Below are 15,374 nucleotides of genomic sequence, written 5' to 3' on the forward strand. Positions count from 1 at the left end.
TCCCTCCCCTTTATTTCATTCCACATCCATGTCCTGTCACTAGGCAATGCTGAAGTACTCACAGTTGCCTGAATAAGCCATGCTGTGTCAAAGGCCTCCATGAAACATCCCTGCCTTGGAATGAACTAATTCACTTGCTTGGACCACTCCCCCACCCTCAACCCTCATCTACCCAACACCAAGTCAGCCAAAACTCAGCTCAAGTCGGGCTCCTCTGGGAAGCCTTCTGTCCCCATTACTCCCTTTCTCTCCTTATGCTACCCTAATACCTGCACATCCTGTTATTACTGACTCCTTAAGGGAAAAGATGAATTAACCACAGCACCAAACACACTGCTGGGTTCACACTACCTACTCAAACATTATTTCTGAACAAATTATTTTTGAATGAATAAATGAGTAGCACTTTTCTAAATGATTTCTTAGTAGAATGCAAAGTCATGAAGTTAGACCCCAGCGAAAGTTAAAATACCATCTCCCCCATCCTTCTCCTCAATCAGGCCAGCTACCTGGTGCCCTGAAGTTGGCCAGAGCTTCTTACACTCAATAAGCATCTCCACTCTTCTCCTCTTCAATACTTCCACAGCCTAATGCCCATATCACCTCAGCTAGATCTTAGCAAGAAAACAATATGATGGGTCCCATGAAAATTCAGGTCTAATAAGTAGGAACAAAAATCAGCTCTCTATCCTATCATCTCTCTTGTCTTCTCCCCAAAATTGTACCTCAGAAATGCTTTCCTTATTCTAGCTAGTACAGTCCTTTTCATTAAACCCCCTGACTAAGCCTGTCCTGGGGTTTGGGCAACAACTACCCAGGTGATTCTAAGCACAGATTCCTATTCCCCAAATTACTGACAAAGCCAGCTCTCAGACTTGGAGAGGCACCAGAGGTATGCCTTTTAAAATCTGGAATGAACTAAAGGAACTGGTTTGTCAGTGAATTAAGTTGGGGTTTAAGCTTCATAGTTCTTTGGGCTTATTATGATGTGGCTATCAGTGTGCAAGACAAGGCACAAAATGGTTCAAACAAAGCTATACTTACTTTCACCAAAATCATCCTGGTGGATTTGCTGTTCCATGATTGGTTCAAACTCTTTTGTCATCATAATTAGGGTCTGTTGACCTTGGAGGAGCACAAACAAGAATGATTTTGTTCTCATTTAGCATATCTGCCATTCTGTAAGTATCTACAGCATTGGAAGCTACTGAGCTGGAGTGGAGGAGTTTATAGTCAAAACAGGGAAGACAGAATTTATTCAAAATGTTCTGACTCTCATTTTTTAAAAAAAGTTTCGACTGGGTAAGTCACCTAGTACTTATTCTCAGCTATTTACGTATGTCAAGCTAACATTAAAGTCCACATAGCCCTCTTCCACTAACTTCAACGATTTAGTCAGCAAGATATCTCTTCGAATGTATACCTCATCAGGGTGCTAGTTTGCAGAAACTCATCTGGAATGAAAAGACTTAAGGGAAAAAAAATAGGACTGGGAGAGCAGTTCTTAGAATCAGTTTATTTTATGTAGCAACTCTTCCTCTTAGAGTAGGTTAAATATTGTTGACATTTTAAACCATAGCTATGGACCTTAGCAGCAACTTTTTAAAACAATATATTAAGAAGTAAAACTTAACTCAAAAACACCACATTCCCTATAGATTATCATGTTGGTATCCTTGTTCCAAGAAATGTTTTTTTTTTGAAACTTAAGCACCCTAAAACTTAAGCCTGTGAGATATTAGGAGTCATGTTTTATAAAAGTCAAGAATTAGGGACCAGTAGTGACAGGCTTACCTGTGGCAAGAAGCACCAGCTCTTGGTCAGGACTCCAACTCATGACAGAGATACCACTGGCTACACTCCCGACACATTCCAGCTGAGAGAGACATTTTAAAATGTTAAGGGAGATATGAAAATATAAGCATCTCCGTAAATATTTACTATGACCTTAATCAAAACAATTAACAAAACACACAAAGGTGAAATTATTCAGTGAACATTTATTCAGTAACAGGCATGATACAGACCATAGGGACTGGAATTGACTACGGCCACTCCATTCCTCCCGTTAAGGAGATAAAAGATGCCTCTACAGCAGGGTTAGGGATGTAACCGAGGTCTCTGGGAATTAAGTGGGGGCTCAGGACAGAGACTGACAAGTGGCCCAGGACAGTCCAGGAAAGCTTCTCGGAGGAGGTGCTTTGAAGGGTAGGAATAGGGCCAGGAGGAAGAGACTGGGGGGGAAATGTGCAGTTAAAAAGAGCACTTAAAAATCAGCTGCAACTATAGAGCCTAAGGTATACATATACACAGGAATGGTGGGGGTGGGAGGTGAGGCTAAAAAGGAATTTGGTCAACAGTGAGAGGTCTTATACGGCACAATAAGGAATATGGATTGTGTCTTGCAGACACTGTGATGCCACAAATGTGGAGGATCAGCACCGTCTGGTGGAGACCGATGGATTGGAGGAGCTCAGTAATTAGGAAAACGTTCTACAAAACGTTTTGAAAGTAAAAGCATACCTTTTAAATGTGAGAAATACTAAGTAAGTTATACTTGATGGCTTTGATATTTCACACCATGCACTGAGAGAAATTTATTGTTGTACTAAATGGAACCGTTAAACGCAAAGGTGCCAGATTTAGACTGCCAGGGTTTAAATCTCACCTGATAACTGTCTGACCTTAGCCTAGTCATTTAAGCCCTCTGTGCCTCAATTTCCTCTTTTGAAGAACAGAACAACAACAATCTACCTCATAAGGCTGTAGTGAAGATTAAATACAATTCTGCATGGAAAACACTTGAAAAAGTGCCTGGCACATTGTAAACATTTAATAAATGTCAGCTGCTATTATTATCCTATGATCAGTAATATGACTTGTGATACATCCATGTTAAAGAGATCACAACTAAGGGAGTAATCAACAAAGTTTAAAAAGCTGTCAAGAAGGTGAGGATAGAAATCCAGAAACTAAGCCTTATGCTAGGTAGAGAAGGAGGCAAATGGTTGAAATCTATCTTCTCTGGCAGTCATAAGATGTGCACATAATGATAGCATATCACCTTAGCACCTGTATTTCAGGGACTCTTAAAGTTAGCCATCAAGGAGAGGCTTATTCAGCATTCATAAAAGAAAACGTAAGCCATATAAACATTTCAAAGACTTCATAAATTGAGAAATAAAAGTTACAACTCAGGATCAGATATACCATACAAGAATGGCCAGATTTGGGTTTTTGTTCAGTTCTTAGTTGGAATGTTCTGATTGTTCTAATTAATAAATGCAGTAGACAAAACTGAGTTTTAGAAGAATCCTGAAATATAGCTAAAGCCATGCCAACAATTTTCTTTAAAGAATTATATAATGCAAAGACTTTAATTTGCAAAATGCTTAAATATTATGGCTCCTGACAATTTAAACTTCTACGAAAAACTAGTGACATGAAACAAAAAAAGGCGTTTGAGGATGTCTAAGATTTCCTGCTCACGGATCTCTTCCACTTACCTGGTGTGTGTTGAGATTGCAAAGTAGGACATCTCCAGAAGCTGTGGCCACACACACAGACTCGTGATCCAGCAACTCCTGAATACCAACAATGCAGCCACTTCCATCCTCTGGGAGAAAGCCTTCTGCCACCAGAGGAATTTCATTTTTCACCTTTCACCAAAACAAACGAATAAGCAAATTAAGTCAATCTACTTTCAAGAACAATTCATCACACTTCCAGAAATACTTTTTAATGCTTCTTTTATAATATAAAAGCTTTCAAAAATGTTTTTTTCCTAGATTAAAACCCAAACTTTCATTTGAGAAATTTCACAGCACTACCATCTTTAACACAAAACACAGTTCATGTGACCTTTGTGCCAAGCAAACATAAAAGCCTAGTATCTTTGAAAATATCCAATAAAACATGAAGCTAATAACTATGATTTTCTAAAATGTATACACTATGGGGAAAAGGGACTAAGAATGTAATCACCTAAAATATATTAGTAGCAGAATATAATTAAGGGAAGGTATCAGAATCAACCTAAAGAGCTTTTCAATATACATACGCTCAAGCTCCAGAAGTGAAGATTCTGATGTAGTTGGTATGAGATGCAGACTGAAAAAATTTTAAAAGCCCTACAGGAAATTTTCACCTGCATTCCCACTTGAGAACTGTTAATAGATAGTATTTACATGGTAGAAAGGGTAAAAAGTAGGGCACTCCACAAAATACAATGTCAAAGCTTTGCCAGCTTAGATTAAAACAGAAGCAGACTAAAAGGGTACTAGTTATGTCTAATATGACATCAGTATAAAGCGAAGGGAGCATTCATTTGCGGGGGACGTAAATTCAGAAAGATTTAAAGGAAAGACTATTTGGGGAAGCAAGTTTGGAAAAAGACAAGTCAAGAGTCATGCCAAGCGCTAGCACCCTCCATCAATAACTTACCTCTCTTATGACAGGGTCTACTTCTATCAGTCCATGTTCTGAGCCAATGAGCACTGTGTCCTGTTCAGTTCGGAGAGAGAAGCACTGAGGTTTCCCTGGAGCCTGAATATCCCTGAACTCCAAGCTCCGAAATAACTTTAGATTTCTCATGATGAAGCAACTCCTGAAAGGAAAGTACAAATATCTCCTGATGAAACTTTAATTTCTCTGAGAAACAGAAACAGCTTAGTAGCAATAAATCACACTCCAATATAAGCAAAATGATTCAGGGAGCAGAGAAGTTAGAATAACCAAGAAAAAAAAGATCTAATCTGAACCCACACAGAGATGAGTGGTAGCAACCTAACCAACTGTGTAAATCTATGGTCTACAAATTGAGGCTGTGAAATCTATTATACGTTCTCACTCTTTGAAAGAGGCAAGATTCTCAACTTCAGAGTTTTTTCTTCAAAAAAGATTTAACATCAGTTATTCTGAAGGAAAGTTGAGAAGAATGCAGTGAATGAGAAAACATTTTATTTTGCACATGAGGATATTTTATAACTTGACAGATTTACAAAATAATATAAAAATCCACATATATACTGGCAGTTGAAGAAAATAAAATTACTTTAATATCACCAACTACATTTAATTTATAAACTGGCTCTATATCTTCATTAAAAAATTAAAATTGAAATCAAACATAGAAATAAAGAAAAGCAGTTATGGGACTTCCCTGGTGGTACAGTGGTTAAGACTCTGCGCTCCCAATGCAGGGAGCCCAGGTTCGATCCCTGGTCAGGGAACTAGATGCCACATGCATGTCACAAATAAGAGTTTGCATGCCACAACTAAGAAGCCCATGTGCCACAACTAAGAGCCCGTGTGCTGCAACTAACGAGCCCAAGTGCCACAACTAAGACCCAGCACAACCAAATAAATAAATAAATATTATTTTTTAAAAAAAGAAAAGCATTTATTGTTCTCAGGGAGAAAAGAAGACACTATGAAATTACAACAGTATACTTCAAAACGATGACCAACAATTCAAGGAGTTTCATAGCCTGATATAACTATTTCACATACTCCACTTTCCTGGCCTGATTTTCACCAGGGCAGTAGAAAAGCTGAGAAAAGAACGATCAATAGGAAATCCACCTTGGTCTGACAAAATCAGACTTGTTTTAACGTATAACATTACCTAAGAGGAAAAAAAAGTTAATGTGCTGTATATTTATATCCAGACTTCTTTAAGGTTTATACTGTAATTGGAAGTCCCTAACTTATATTAGGGGTGACAATTACACAGACCACACTGGCCTTCTTGTCACCTTAATCCAAGGTGAATTCTCTCATCTTGCATTTCCTACTTATGACAATGAAAGAATAAACATGAATTAATCCTTATACTACATAGCAGATAAAATGTTAAGTGTAGTAGAGTGAGACAACATAAAATGTGGGTTAAGAGGAAGGCAAGCCCACACGGTGGAAGTGAGGAAGAGAATCATGGCAAACAATGGTTTTGTGTGCTTTCATGACAGTTATATTCAAGAACTTCTAGAAATTATTCGAACCTGTATTATACCATACAGACTTTTTATTTAGATCTAATTCTATATAGAAAGCTTGGGTTTTTGAAAGCATATAAAAATTACATTACCTTTCATCTTTAAATAACATTAAGACGACCACTGACATAGATCTGAAAGGATGGATTTGAGATGAGAGGATGTCTGGCTAGAGGGGAGTAAACACGGGACAGAGCAGCAAGAGGTGAAAACAGGCGACAGAGGACCAGATGTATTTCAACCTGATTTAGCTGATAATAATTATGTTGTAATTGTTGCCACGATCAGAGCATCAAAATGTCTCCCTGTGAACTTGGATTCTATTCACCAACAATCCGTGGAGCTCTGGGGTCCGTGAACCCCAGCATAAGAATTTGGAAGGCAAAGGCAGAAGGAGCTGAGGAGGACTCCCTTTTTCCTGTTACCTTGCTGTGTCAGTCAATGTCACCCCAGCAATGGGCCTTCATCCTTCCAGGGGCCCTTGGTCCCAGCCTCTGGCACTCCCATGACTAGCATGATAACAACCACCCCAGAGGTACCAGCACTAACCAGGCCGGTACTCCCTCCAGGTGCCTGAAATCTAGTACCATGGAGCTCCTCCTCTGAATTCCAGCTTTCCAATGCCTCTCCTCCCAGGTCATGATAGCCCCAATGGCTTCCCTTGTTTTGATCCTCAGACCTAGCTAAGTGTTGTAACTGCTTTCAGCCGTTTACTTTTTTAATTACTTCACTGCTCCCTTTTGCTTTTTGTTCCTCCAGCAGGTATTTAACCAATTCTTCATATTAAATTCTGTTGAAATACTGTGTGGTTTCTACTTTCCTGACTGGACCCTAACTGACAAACATATCAAACAACCTGAGTTCTCAAATCACTGAGCTTTCAAAATCACCGGCCAAGTGTCACAGGGAAGAACCTTTTGTATTCTATTACAAGTTAATCACTAAAGGGATGCAGCCTATAAGCTAAAATTATACATAATGACCCAACTCTCAGAACCCTGACTCCCAGGTAATGCGCATTAAGCTAAAATACTTTTATTTAGCTCACAAGAAACATCCTGACCAGGCCCACCTGTGAATGCCTGCAGGGAGGAAGAAATTAACACATCCCCTCTGGAGGCTGATGGGAACCAGGAAATGTTTGACTTTACTCCCTCCCCTTTTAGTATAAAAGAAGCCTTAATTCTAACTCAGGCAAGATGGGTCTTTGGGGGCACGAGCCCACCATCTTGGTTTGCTGGCTTTCCGAATAAAGTCATTATTCCTTGCCCCAACACCTCGTCTCTCGATTGGCCTGTAGTGTGGTGAGCAGTACGAGCTTCGGCTTGGTGACACAAGGGCAGCTCATCATTCATCTCCCTCCTCTCCAACCCTTCCAGCCTCAAAGTGAACTTCTCTAAAATTTCACACCTATCAGCCTTATTCCCTTACCTTCTCAGAAGTGTCCTACTCTTTTTCAAGACCAGCAAAGGAGAACGCTCCAAACTCCCCCAGGACCTTGGTTTATTGGTACCCTTTCTTTTACATCTGCAATCTCCAACTCCCCTGCCCTCAAATGACTCATCCTTTCTCAGCCCTTAAATGTGCTAAAGATCTCTCCACACCATAGATCAATTCTGGATCCTCTCTGAAATTTCTGACAACTCCTCTATTTTCTTCCCTTGCTCCTTCATCCATCCACCTCTTGGCTAATTATCGTGCCCATGACCACAAGTACCAAACAGATCACTAATATGCTTAGTAGAGCTAAACGTCCAGCCCTGACCCTCCCTAAACTGAACACTCAACTCACATTTTCAACCTCCTGCTGTTACCACAAGGATTTCTCAAAAAGCACATCAAATGCAACCTGTTAAATGAAGTACCTGCTATTCTCCACCAAACTAGTTTCCCCTCTGGGGACATGGCATTCCTACTTTCTCTGTCCTCCAAGCTGAAACTGTGTCTGCTTCCCTTTTGCCCCCACTTTCACAGTAACCTATTCACTGATTACTGCCCTGCCTGTCAATGCTCGGTTTGAATCCTTTTACACAGTACCGTAATCCTACGATCCTGTCTGTGGCCTACATCATATACCGACTGAGCACTTGCTAAGTGCTAGTTCTGGACAAGAGATGACTGACAGTTACTGCCTCCTCAGAGGTCACAGCTTAACGGGGGAGAGGGCCACATAAGATACCACATTACATGGAGATGCACGGGGACAACACCTCCAAGGAAAAGTTGCAGATGCGAGAAGGGACTCGCAGCACAGCACCTGAACTTCTATTACCGTCAGCTTCTATCATGCATTGTTGCGCTTTAATTGGTGCATTACTTGGTTCGGCGGTATAGTCCGCAACTGCAAGGAATCCGAAGACTGGGTAAGTGTGCAGTTGGGGGAGCAGCATATGATTCCCCCTCCTGCCGCGCCGCGCAGAGCCCTCTGATGGCCGTGGGTGCAGCAGGCGGCGAGTCTGCAGAAAGAGAACTCAAGGAGCGCAGAGGTGGTCAAGCCGCACTTCACTCCCAGACCAGCAGCAGGCAGCGGTTGGGCGCTAGGGGGTCCCCTTCATCAGGGCACCCTCTGGCGGACAGGGCCCGTTTCCATGCCCCCACCCCAGCTAGGCCGCTCGAACGCTCACCTACGCCGCGCTCTGAGGAAACGCAAACAGCGGTGCGTCCGCCCAGGGCTGCGCACGGGCCTCTCCCTGACCGTGCTTCTGAGCTCTCACGACGCGCACTGGGTCTCCGGGTCTCCAGGCCGCTCGAGCCCCTCCGGTAGTGGCGAAGCTAGGCGGAGGGGCGACCTGCGAAGCATGTACTCGCAAGCGAAGAGAACCCCACACGCGCCGAGCGGCGGCGCAGTAACGTCAGGAGCCGAAGGGGGCGCGGCCTGCCTTCTCCGTCTTCCCGCAAAGATATATGTGGAGCTGTGCTGGCCGCCGCCCCCTATCCCTACATCCTCCTTCCCAGCCTATTGTATTTGATCCCCGCCTTGACGTCAGACGCCAAAGCTCAGTTAAGTGGGGCCGGTGGGTGGAGCCTGCGGAGCCTGGGGAACAGAGCGCGTGCGCGCAGGGTGCGTGCGCACACCGCGTGTCTCGGCTACACGCCGGAAAGACGCCTTCCTCCGCGGCAAGCGGGAGGAAGAGTACAGGCCCCAGGGGGCGGGGTTTAAAGCACCCGAGGTCGCCATGGCTACCGAGCCCGAGACCCCTGTGGCCGCCTCAGCTGCGGAGCCCGCGGTGCCGTCGCTCGTGGATCGTTACTTCACTCGCTGGTACAAAGCGGGTAAGTGGAGAATGATGTCAGTCTCTTCTGGGCCCAATTTGTCTGACAGTATAGGGACTATGATGAGAGATCATAAGCCACGCGCACCTTCCCCAGCGCTTCCTCCCCACGTCAGAAGGAACTGGATCTCTCTGTTCCTCTGTAGGCCAAGGGAATGGCATTTGCAAGGACGTGGAAAACAGCAGGGTGCATTCTGGGTTGGGCGAGCGCAGTGCGAGTTCACGAGGGTGGGTCGCTTGCGGGAAGATGGTAGACTAAGGTGAGATCCCCGAGGGAGGCAGGAGCTGGATTGCAATCTCCTTGAGTGCCTAAAGGGATTTGAGGGGCTCAGCCCTCGAAGAGGCGATACATAAAATGATTTAAATGGTAGGGGTCTAAACTAAGAGGCATAGGGATGGAGAGGAGAGGGTGGGTTAGAATAGAGGCATTTAGAAAGCAGAATCTACAGTTTTACTTAAAGGAAGTCGCTGGTATTCCACATTTGCCACTTAGAAGTAGGTATCCTGTTGTACAGCTTTGTGTACCCAGCAAATATCAGTGATGAGAGCATCGTCGGGGACCCTCCTCTAACCCAACTTGCTCCCATTCATTTAGGGATAATAGGTGTACTCATCTTTTACAACACTGAACTATTTTACAATAACATACGTTTTATTAGCCAGACTTAGTGTAACCAACTGTCCGGTTAACCCTGGACTGAGGTGTTTTCGGGAATCCATTACTTTTAGCACTAACATCAGGACAGTCCTGAGCGAACCAGAATGAGTTAAGTCTCTCTAGAACTGACAGACAAAGCATGCTACTAAATTAAATGAAGAATACATTACTAATCACTTTTGTTCTAATAGAAATGATTGTACTCATTTTAAAGTGAGGATAAAAAAAGGTGGAGCAAAGAGTTAACCATCATTTTAACATTGAATGAATGATTCCATCTGGACCAGATGTCTTTAAATACTTTATGGTCAGCCTTTAGGTATATCTTTTTGAGTAATGAAGGGATACCAGTGATGTATGTGCCCCGCCTTCAGAATTAACTACGTCTATGAACCAAAGAAAGTACTACACAGTGGTAGTAAATATTGACTCAACAGCCGTCAGACTCATTCATTTTTTCTAGATGTCAAAGGAAAACCCTGTGAGGACCACTGTATACTCCAACACTCTAACCGGTAAGCAAATGGGAATTTTAAATGATCAAAAAAATTTTTTTTCTGTCATTGTAGCCTGGTATGGTCTTGTATTGAATAAATATTCATTAAATGATTATCTTCCACTGTATTGAGATGGTATTATTTATAGTAGGAGTTTGGTTGACAAGAATGAGTCTTTCAGTGCCTACGCTAAACAAATAAACTTGCTTACCCAAACATCCAAATGGAGGACCACACCCTCAGTCGGCTACTACCTCAAGAAACCAGCCTGTGCCTAACCACTGAAGTGGCCAAGCCCATGGAGAGGGCTAGGGTAGAGGCACAGATGGTATCCTGTCCATACCGGCATGCCTTACTTTTCTCTCTTCCTCCTCCGTGCTGTCTAAACACCTGTAGTACGCTTCCCTTTTGGGAAAGGAAATTCAGTCCCATTTCCCCCATTTTTATTACTGCATTCTTCTCTTCAGTTAAGCTCCAGTAGTAGCCAGAGGAAAATGGGGGGAAATGATAGGCTGACTAAACAAATGCCAGCTCAGCTCTTCTTGTGCCAGTAGGAATACTGTGTTATAGGAGGAAGAATCATACCAAGCAATAATACAGGATCCATTTTTGCTCCTCGTAGAATATGTGTCATCACACTGGCAGGATCCCATCCAGTTCTTCAAAGTGGAAAAGTAATTAAAAGCATTTCCTATCAAATCAGTACCAACTGTAGCAGACTTCAGAACAAAGTCTCTGGGAAATTTAAGCGGGTATGTTCCTGTATTTCTCTACTTAAATCCTCTATTGTCATAATAATGGTAAAGCCAGCCAGTCTTAGAACCCAGTAATGTATGCTCAGCATACTTCCCTGGCAGTTAGAGATGATTTTAAGAATACTTAAGCTCTAAAGAAATTCTCAGGCCCAAAAAATGAGGTATTTCAGAAGGTATATTATCTGTCATATTAGCTTCTGGGCCACCATCCCTGTCATCCCCAGGATGAAGGATGGAGAAGGTGGGCCTTTGAAAGAACAACACTAATACCAATATAACAAGATATTTTGTCCCTTCCTGTTTTGTTAAGCCAGTATTTCGAATTCTATAAAATACAGATGATCAATACTTCTTTATCATAAATTTTCACATGTGAACTTAAAAGTAAAATAAAGTCCTGAGGTAGTGAAAAAAAATCAATCTGGGAAAATATACAGTATTTGCTTCATATCAGTTGCCATTCCTAACTCATTGCCAATTTAATACACATCTAGCTACACCCTCTACCTCCACATAGTGTTTAGTTATAGAAAATGTTACCTGTGCCCTCTACAATTCTAGGCAAATGGACATTTTACTGTTAAAGGAGGGTATCACACCAAGGACAACTCAAAACCATACTAAACTATCCTAACAAACCCACTGGAAAGGAAAGTTTCAGTGGATGATTTAGGTCCTTCATTTACTGAGTTCATACTAAGAGTTCCTGCTAATTACCTCACTGTTCTGGAAGACCCTTGTTTACACTCCCCTTTGTAGGCTTGAAGGCCCCTAATAACCTGCCTTATAATTATTGATTTTTCCTCACTCAGGAAGCAAGTGGACTTTAAAAAGCATGGACCATTCTTAAAAGTCTACAAATTACAAGTAAAACAGTTAGTGCTTGTGATGTTCCTGTGATCAATCTTTGTCCAAAACAGTAACACTGTTGTTACTACTGAGGAACAGAGAGGGACCTGCACATGGAACCCACTGTAGATAAGCTTTGATCGCATCTCAGCACTGCCCATTATTTATTCTCCCAAGGGAGGTGACCAAGAGGGGTTAAAACACTTCTTTCTGACACAGAGCCAGTGATAGACAAACCATCTGGGACAAATCCCCAGCCCCTCCTCCCCAAAGTGGGGAGTCACACTGACTAGTCTTTTGAAACGAAGTACCCACAGGCAGAGAAGTGAAGCTCATGCAGTAACACCTGAATGCTGTCTAATAAAGTTGTGAGTGGGAAAGAGGCCATAAAGAACAGCATCTTGACCTCAGATGTTCACTGCAGTAAAAATTCCTGGGAAAAAAGAGCAACACATGAGACATACTTGCATCCTTTTCCCATGAGCCTCCTTGTACTGGGTTGGCCAAAAAGTTCGCTCCGGTTTTTCATGTTAGGGAAAAACCTGCATGAACTTGGTGGCCGACTCGATAGATATTTGTCAGAACCTCCCCAGATATATCCATACAGTGGAGTACATAAAAATAAAACCGTGCCACAACATTCAAACAGACATATGTCAAAATGTAGTATTTGCTAGCGGGTTATAGGATAATGGGTAAGTTACTCTATATGCTACTTAAAACTTTTCTGTTTTCGAGATTTTCCTCAAATTGCTTTTTTTTAAATTAGAAAAATATCCCTTCTCCAGAAAGTCTTAGTGATTGACCTAATAAAGAAGTTCCTTTCTCTATTAAGTTCTGATATAAAAATAAGGTAGGAATCTTAATGAAACTAACTTTATACAATATTGCGATCATTCTCTATAGTGTTGAATTTTATATTATGCTTATTGATGAGATTTTCCTACCCTTTTGAAGTCTTTACACTTGGCTATGTGCAGCTTTCTCATGCACAGTTAAATATAAAGTATAATAAGATAAAATATATTCTTAATATGTAACGAAACTACCTATTATCACATTTGTCTTAGTCTGCTTTTTCCCCTAGAGCCTAGGATGGTGCCTAGCCTATAGAGGCATTTAATATATAAATATTTGAATAAATGAATGGTTTTTCTGTACTTAAGTCATTTTTATTTAAAACACTAATTCCAGGAATATATCCTATTGTAACTCTGAGGGCTGCCTCACAAAGAAAAGTGAAAATGTACATCAATTAATTTTTTCTTCCCTTTTATTATCAGGGGGCACAGTTTCTAACAGAACTTGCACCTCTGTGTAAGATTTACTGCTCTGATGGAGAAGAATACACCATATCTAGGTGAGTTACTTTTTAACCACAATTTTGGAGAAACAAAGAAGATAATATTTTTCTTCAAAGCAATATTTTCTTTAAATAGCTGTGTTAGAGGACGGTTGATGGAAGTGAATGAAAACATTCTCCATAAGCCATCTATTCTTCAAGAGAAGGTAAAAGAGAAGAGAAGTAAGATCCCATCCACACACTTTTTACCTGATGTTTTACCATTTGACAGTATTAAATATTCTATTTCCCTTCTAGCCATCCACCGAAGGATACATTGCAGTTGTGTTGCCCAAGTTTGAAGAAAGTAAAAGCATAACAGAAGGGTTACTGACACAAAAACAGTATGAAGAAGTCGTGGTGAAACGCATCAGTGCCACAACAGCGACCTCATGAGGATTAAGATTGAGTGAAAACAACAGGGCATTCTTATCCTTACCTGGCCTACCAGTCAGTACACTAAGGAAGAACCAGAGATGCTGAAGCATACTTCACACCGGGCCATCCGCAGGGAGGCCTGATCTTAAAACCTGACCTAGGTTTCCTTCTTTGTCTTGCATAACAAGCCTTGATTCCATTTTGTCTTCAACCTCCCAGATCTGCCTGCCCATGTACTCACTCTGTTCTTTTGCTTTTCTCTTTCTAACAACTGGCAAGCGACAGATGTTTTTCTGATTAAAAACCAACAAACAAAGCACTTTGAGGAAAATTTGAAAAGACAGAAAAGTAAAAATAATTTACCCATCATCCTGTAACCCGTTAGTAAATACTAGGTTTTGATGTGATTCTGTTTGAGTATTATGTCATGGTTATTGTTTTTGCCTCAATTTTCCATCACTTTGAAGTTGAAAAACAAACAACAACTGGCCTTTCTTACCCAATCTGCTTCTGTGTGACACGACCAAAACGTCTGGTCCCACCCCTTCTGCCCCAACTCCCCCGCTCAGGTTGCTGGGAAGTGGCAGGGTGTAGAGTGTACCTTCTCTATGTCTATGGGTTGGCCTTCAACTCTGAACAATGTAGCACTGTAACACTGGTTTCTTAATGAGGGACACATGAGGCTTTGAAAGGGGCTTTGCTAACATGGAAGTATCAATATTATAATGCTGTATGAAGTAACATGTGCATTTGTGGTCACTCAGTCTCACACTCTAGTTACAGGGTAACCAGCAAAGAAGTTCCCAAGAGGTTCCTGGAATTTGAAGACACACATGCTTTTGAACAGAACAAAAGCTTTCACATCATTTAAACAATAAACAAAAAACTATGAATTCATGGTTTAAGATTGTGTACTTGTTTACATTGAATTTCCAATAAAAGGACTTTCCACATTGGTATTTTTCCTTAAGGGCTGCAACATATACATACATATAAACATTTCTGTTTTTAAATAAAACAATTATCCTTGAGTATAAATTCTTTTAGTTCACCATCATCTTTTGCTGTTCAAGTCATGTTATCCCTTCCCTACCCCTACTTGCATTTAAATAAGAGAATATTCTCATTTGAGTTATGTAAAATATTTTGTAAATAAAATTTTAAAATTATTTGTGACTCACAAGGAAACTTCTTTTAACCCTAACTCTCCCCTAAGTATACCCAATGGACATGATACAGGTAGTAATTATAGAAACATCTACCTTGATAGTGCTGTGAGCTGAAAGTGTAAGCACAAACCAGCAAATCCCCATTTCAGGTAGCACAAATGGTTCCCAAAGGTGTCGTAAAACAAAGATACTAAAGATAGTAAAAGAATTATATATCTATTTTACATATAACATTACCTCACATCATTTTCCCTATATTTCCATTGTAATTTAAAAGAGTATTTTGGTTTCAGGGCATAAAAATCATGTTTGATGATTTTTATAAAGGTCATAACCAAGCTGAGTGCATCCCATTTTCTCTCCAAGGCCTACAGTAAATTCAAGTTTCCTTCAATAAAATATTGACTAGCTAACTGGTGGTTCTTCAGGATCTTGTGAACATTGACTGTGATGGCTGA

The 15,374-nt window shown here is 41.2% G+C and overlaps 2 protein-coding genes across 12 annotated transcripts in view; one reads left to right on the forward strand and one right to left on the reverse strand.

Annotated features, from left to right (window-relative positions):
• ELP1 (elongator acetyltransferase complex subunit 1) overlaps positions 1–8,859 on the reverse strand; it is a 60,196-nt gene extending 51,337 nt beyond the window's left edge. For 8 of the 10 annotated variants that reach the window (XR_009541525.1, XM_060154673.1, XM_060154674.1 and 5 more), the window contains exons 1-5: positions 8,621–8,859; positions 4,444–4,606; positions 3,507–3,659; positions 1,795–1,876; positions 1,045–1,125 (exon numbers count right to left, since the gene is read on the reverse strand). Coding sequence is in view for 9 of the 10 variants with exons in the window: in XM_060154673.1 (XP_060010656.1) it covers positions 1,045–1,125; positions 1,795–1,876; positions 3,507–3,659; positions 4,444–4,593 (466 nt within the window). In the remaining variant the exon portion in view is untranslated. The other 2 variants (XM_060154671.1, XM_060154670.1) reach the window with 2 other exon arrangements.
• A 231-nt stretch (positions 8,860–9,090) lies between these two features.
• On the forward strand, positions 9,091–14,154 carry ABITRAM (actin binding transcription modulator). 2 transcript variants are annotated; one of them, XM_060153354.1, is made up of 6 exons: positions 9,091–9,269; positions 10,390–10,441; positions 11,046–11,175; positions 13,311–13,387; positions 13,467–13,536; positions 13,628–14,154. In XM_060153354.1, the coding sequence occupies exons 1-6, from the start codon at positions 9,173–9,175 to the stop codon at positions 13,763–13,765; spliced, it is 564 nt and encodes a 187-aa protein (XP_060009337.1). In that variant the 5' UTR covers positions 9,091–9,172; the 3' UTR covers positions 13,766–14,154. The 2 variants fall into 2 exon arrangements, with proteins under 2 accessions (XP_060009337.1, XP_060009338.1); XM_060153355.1 differs by having other exon boundaries at positions 11,046–11,097.
• Positions 14,155–15,374: the final 1,220 nt, after the last annotated feature.

This window comes from Lagenorhynchus albirostris, chromosome 7 (genome assembly GCF_949774975.1).
Source record: "Lagenorhynchus albirostris chromosome 7, mLagAlb1.1, whole genome shotgun sequence".
Lineage (NCBI taxonomy): Eukaryota > Metazoa > Chordata > Mammalia > Artiodactyla > Delphinidae > Lagenorhynchus > Lagenorhynchus albirostris.

Bases quoted from the DNA above. Each gene is read 5' to 3' on its own strand.
- ABITRAM (XM_060153354.1), top strand. From the start codon at position 9,173: ATGGCTACCGAGCCCGAGACCCCTGTGGCCGCCTCAGCTGCGGAGCCC. The intron at 9,270-10,389 runs GTAAGTGGAGAA...CATTTTTTCTAG, and splicing joins CACTCGCTGGTACAAAGCGG to ATGTCAAAGGAAAACCCTGT. The intron at 13,537-13,627 runs GTAAAAGAGAAG...TTTCCCTTCTAG, and splicing joins CATCTATTCTTCAAGAGAAG to CCATCCACCGAAGGATACAT.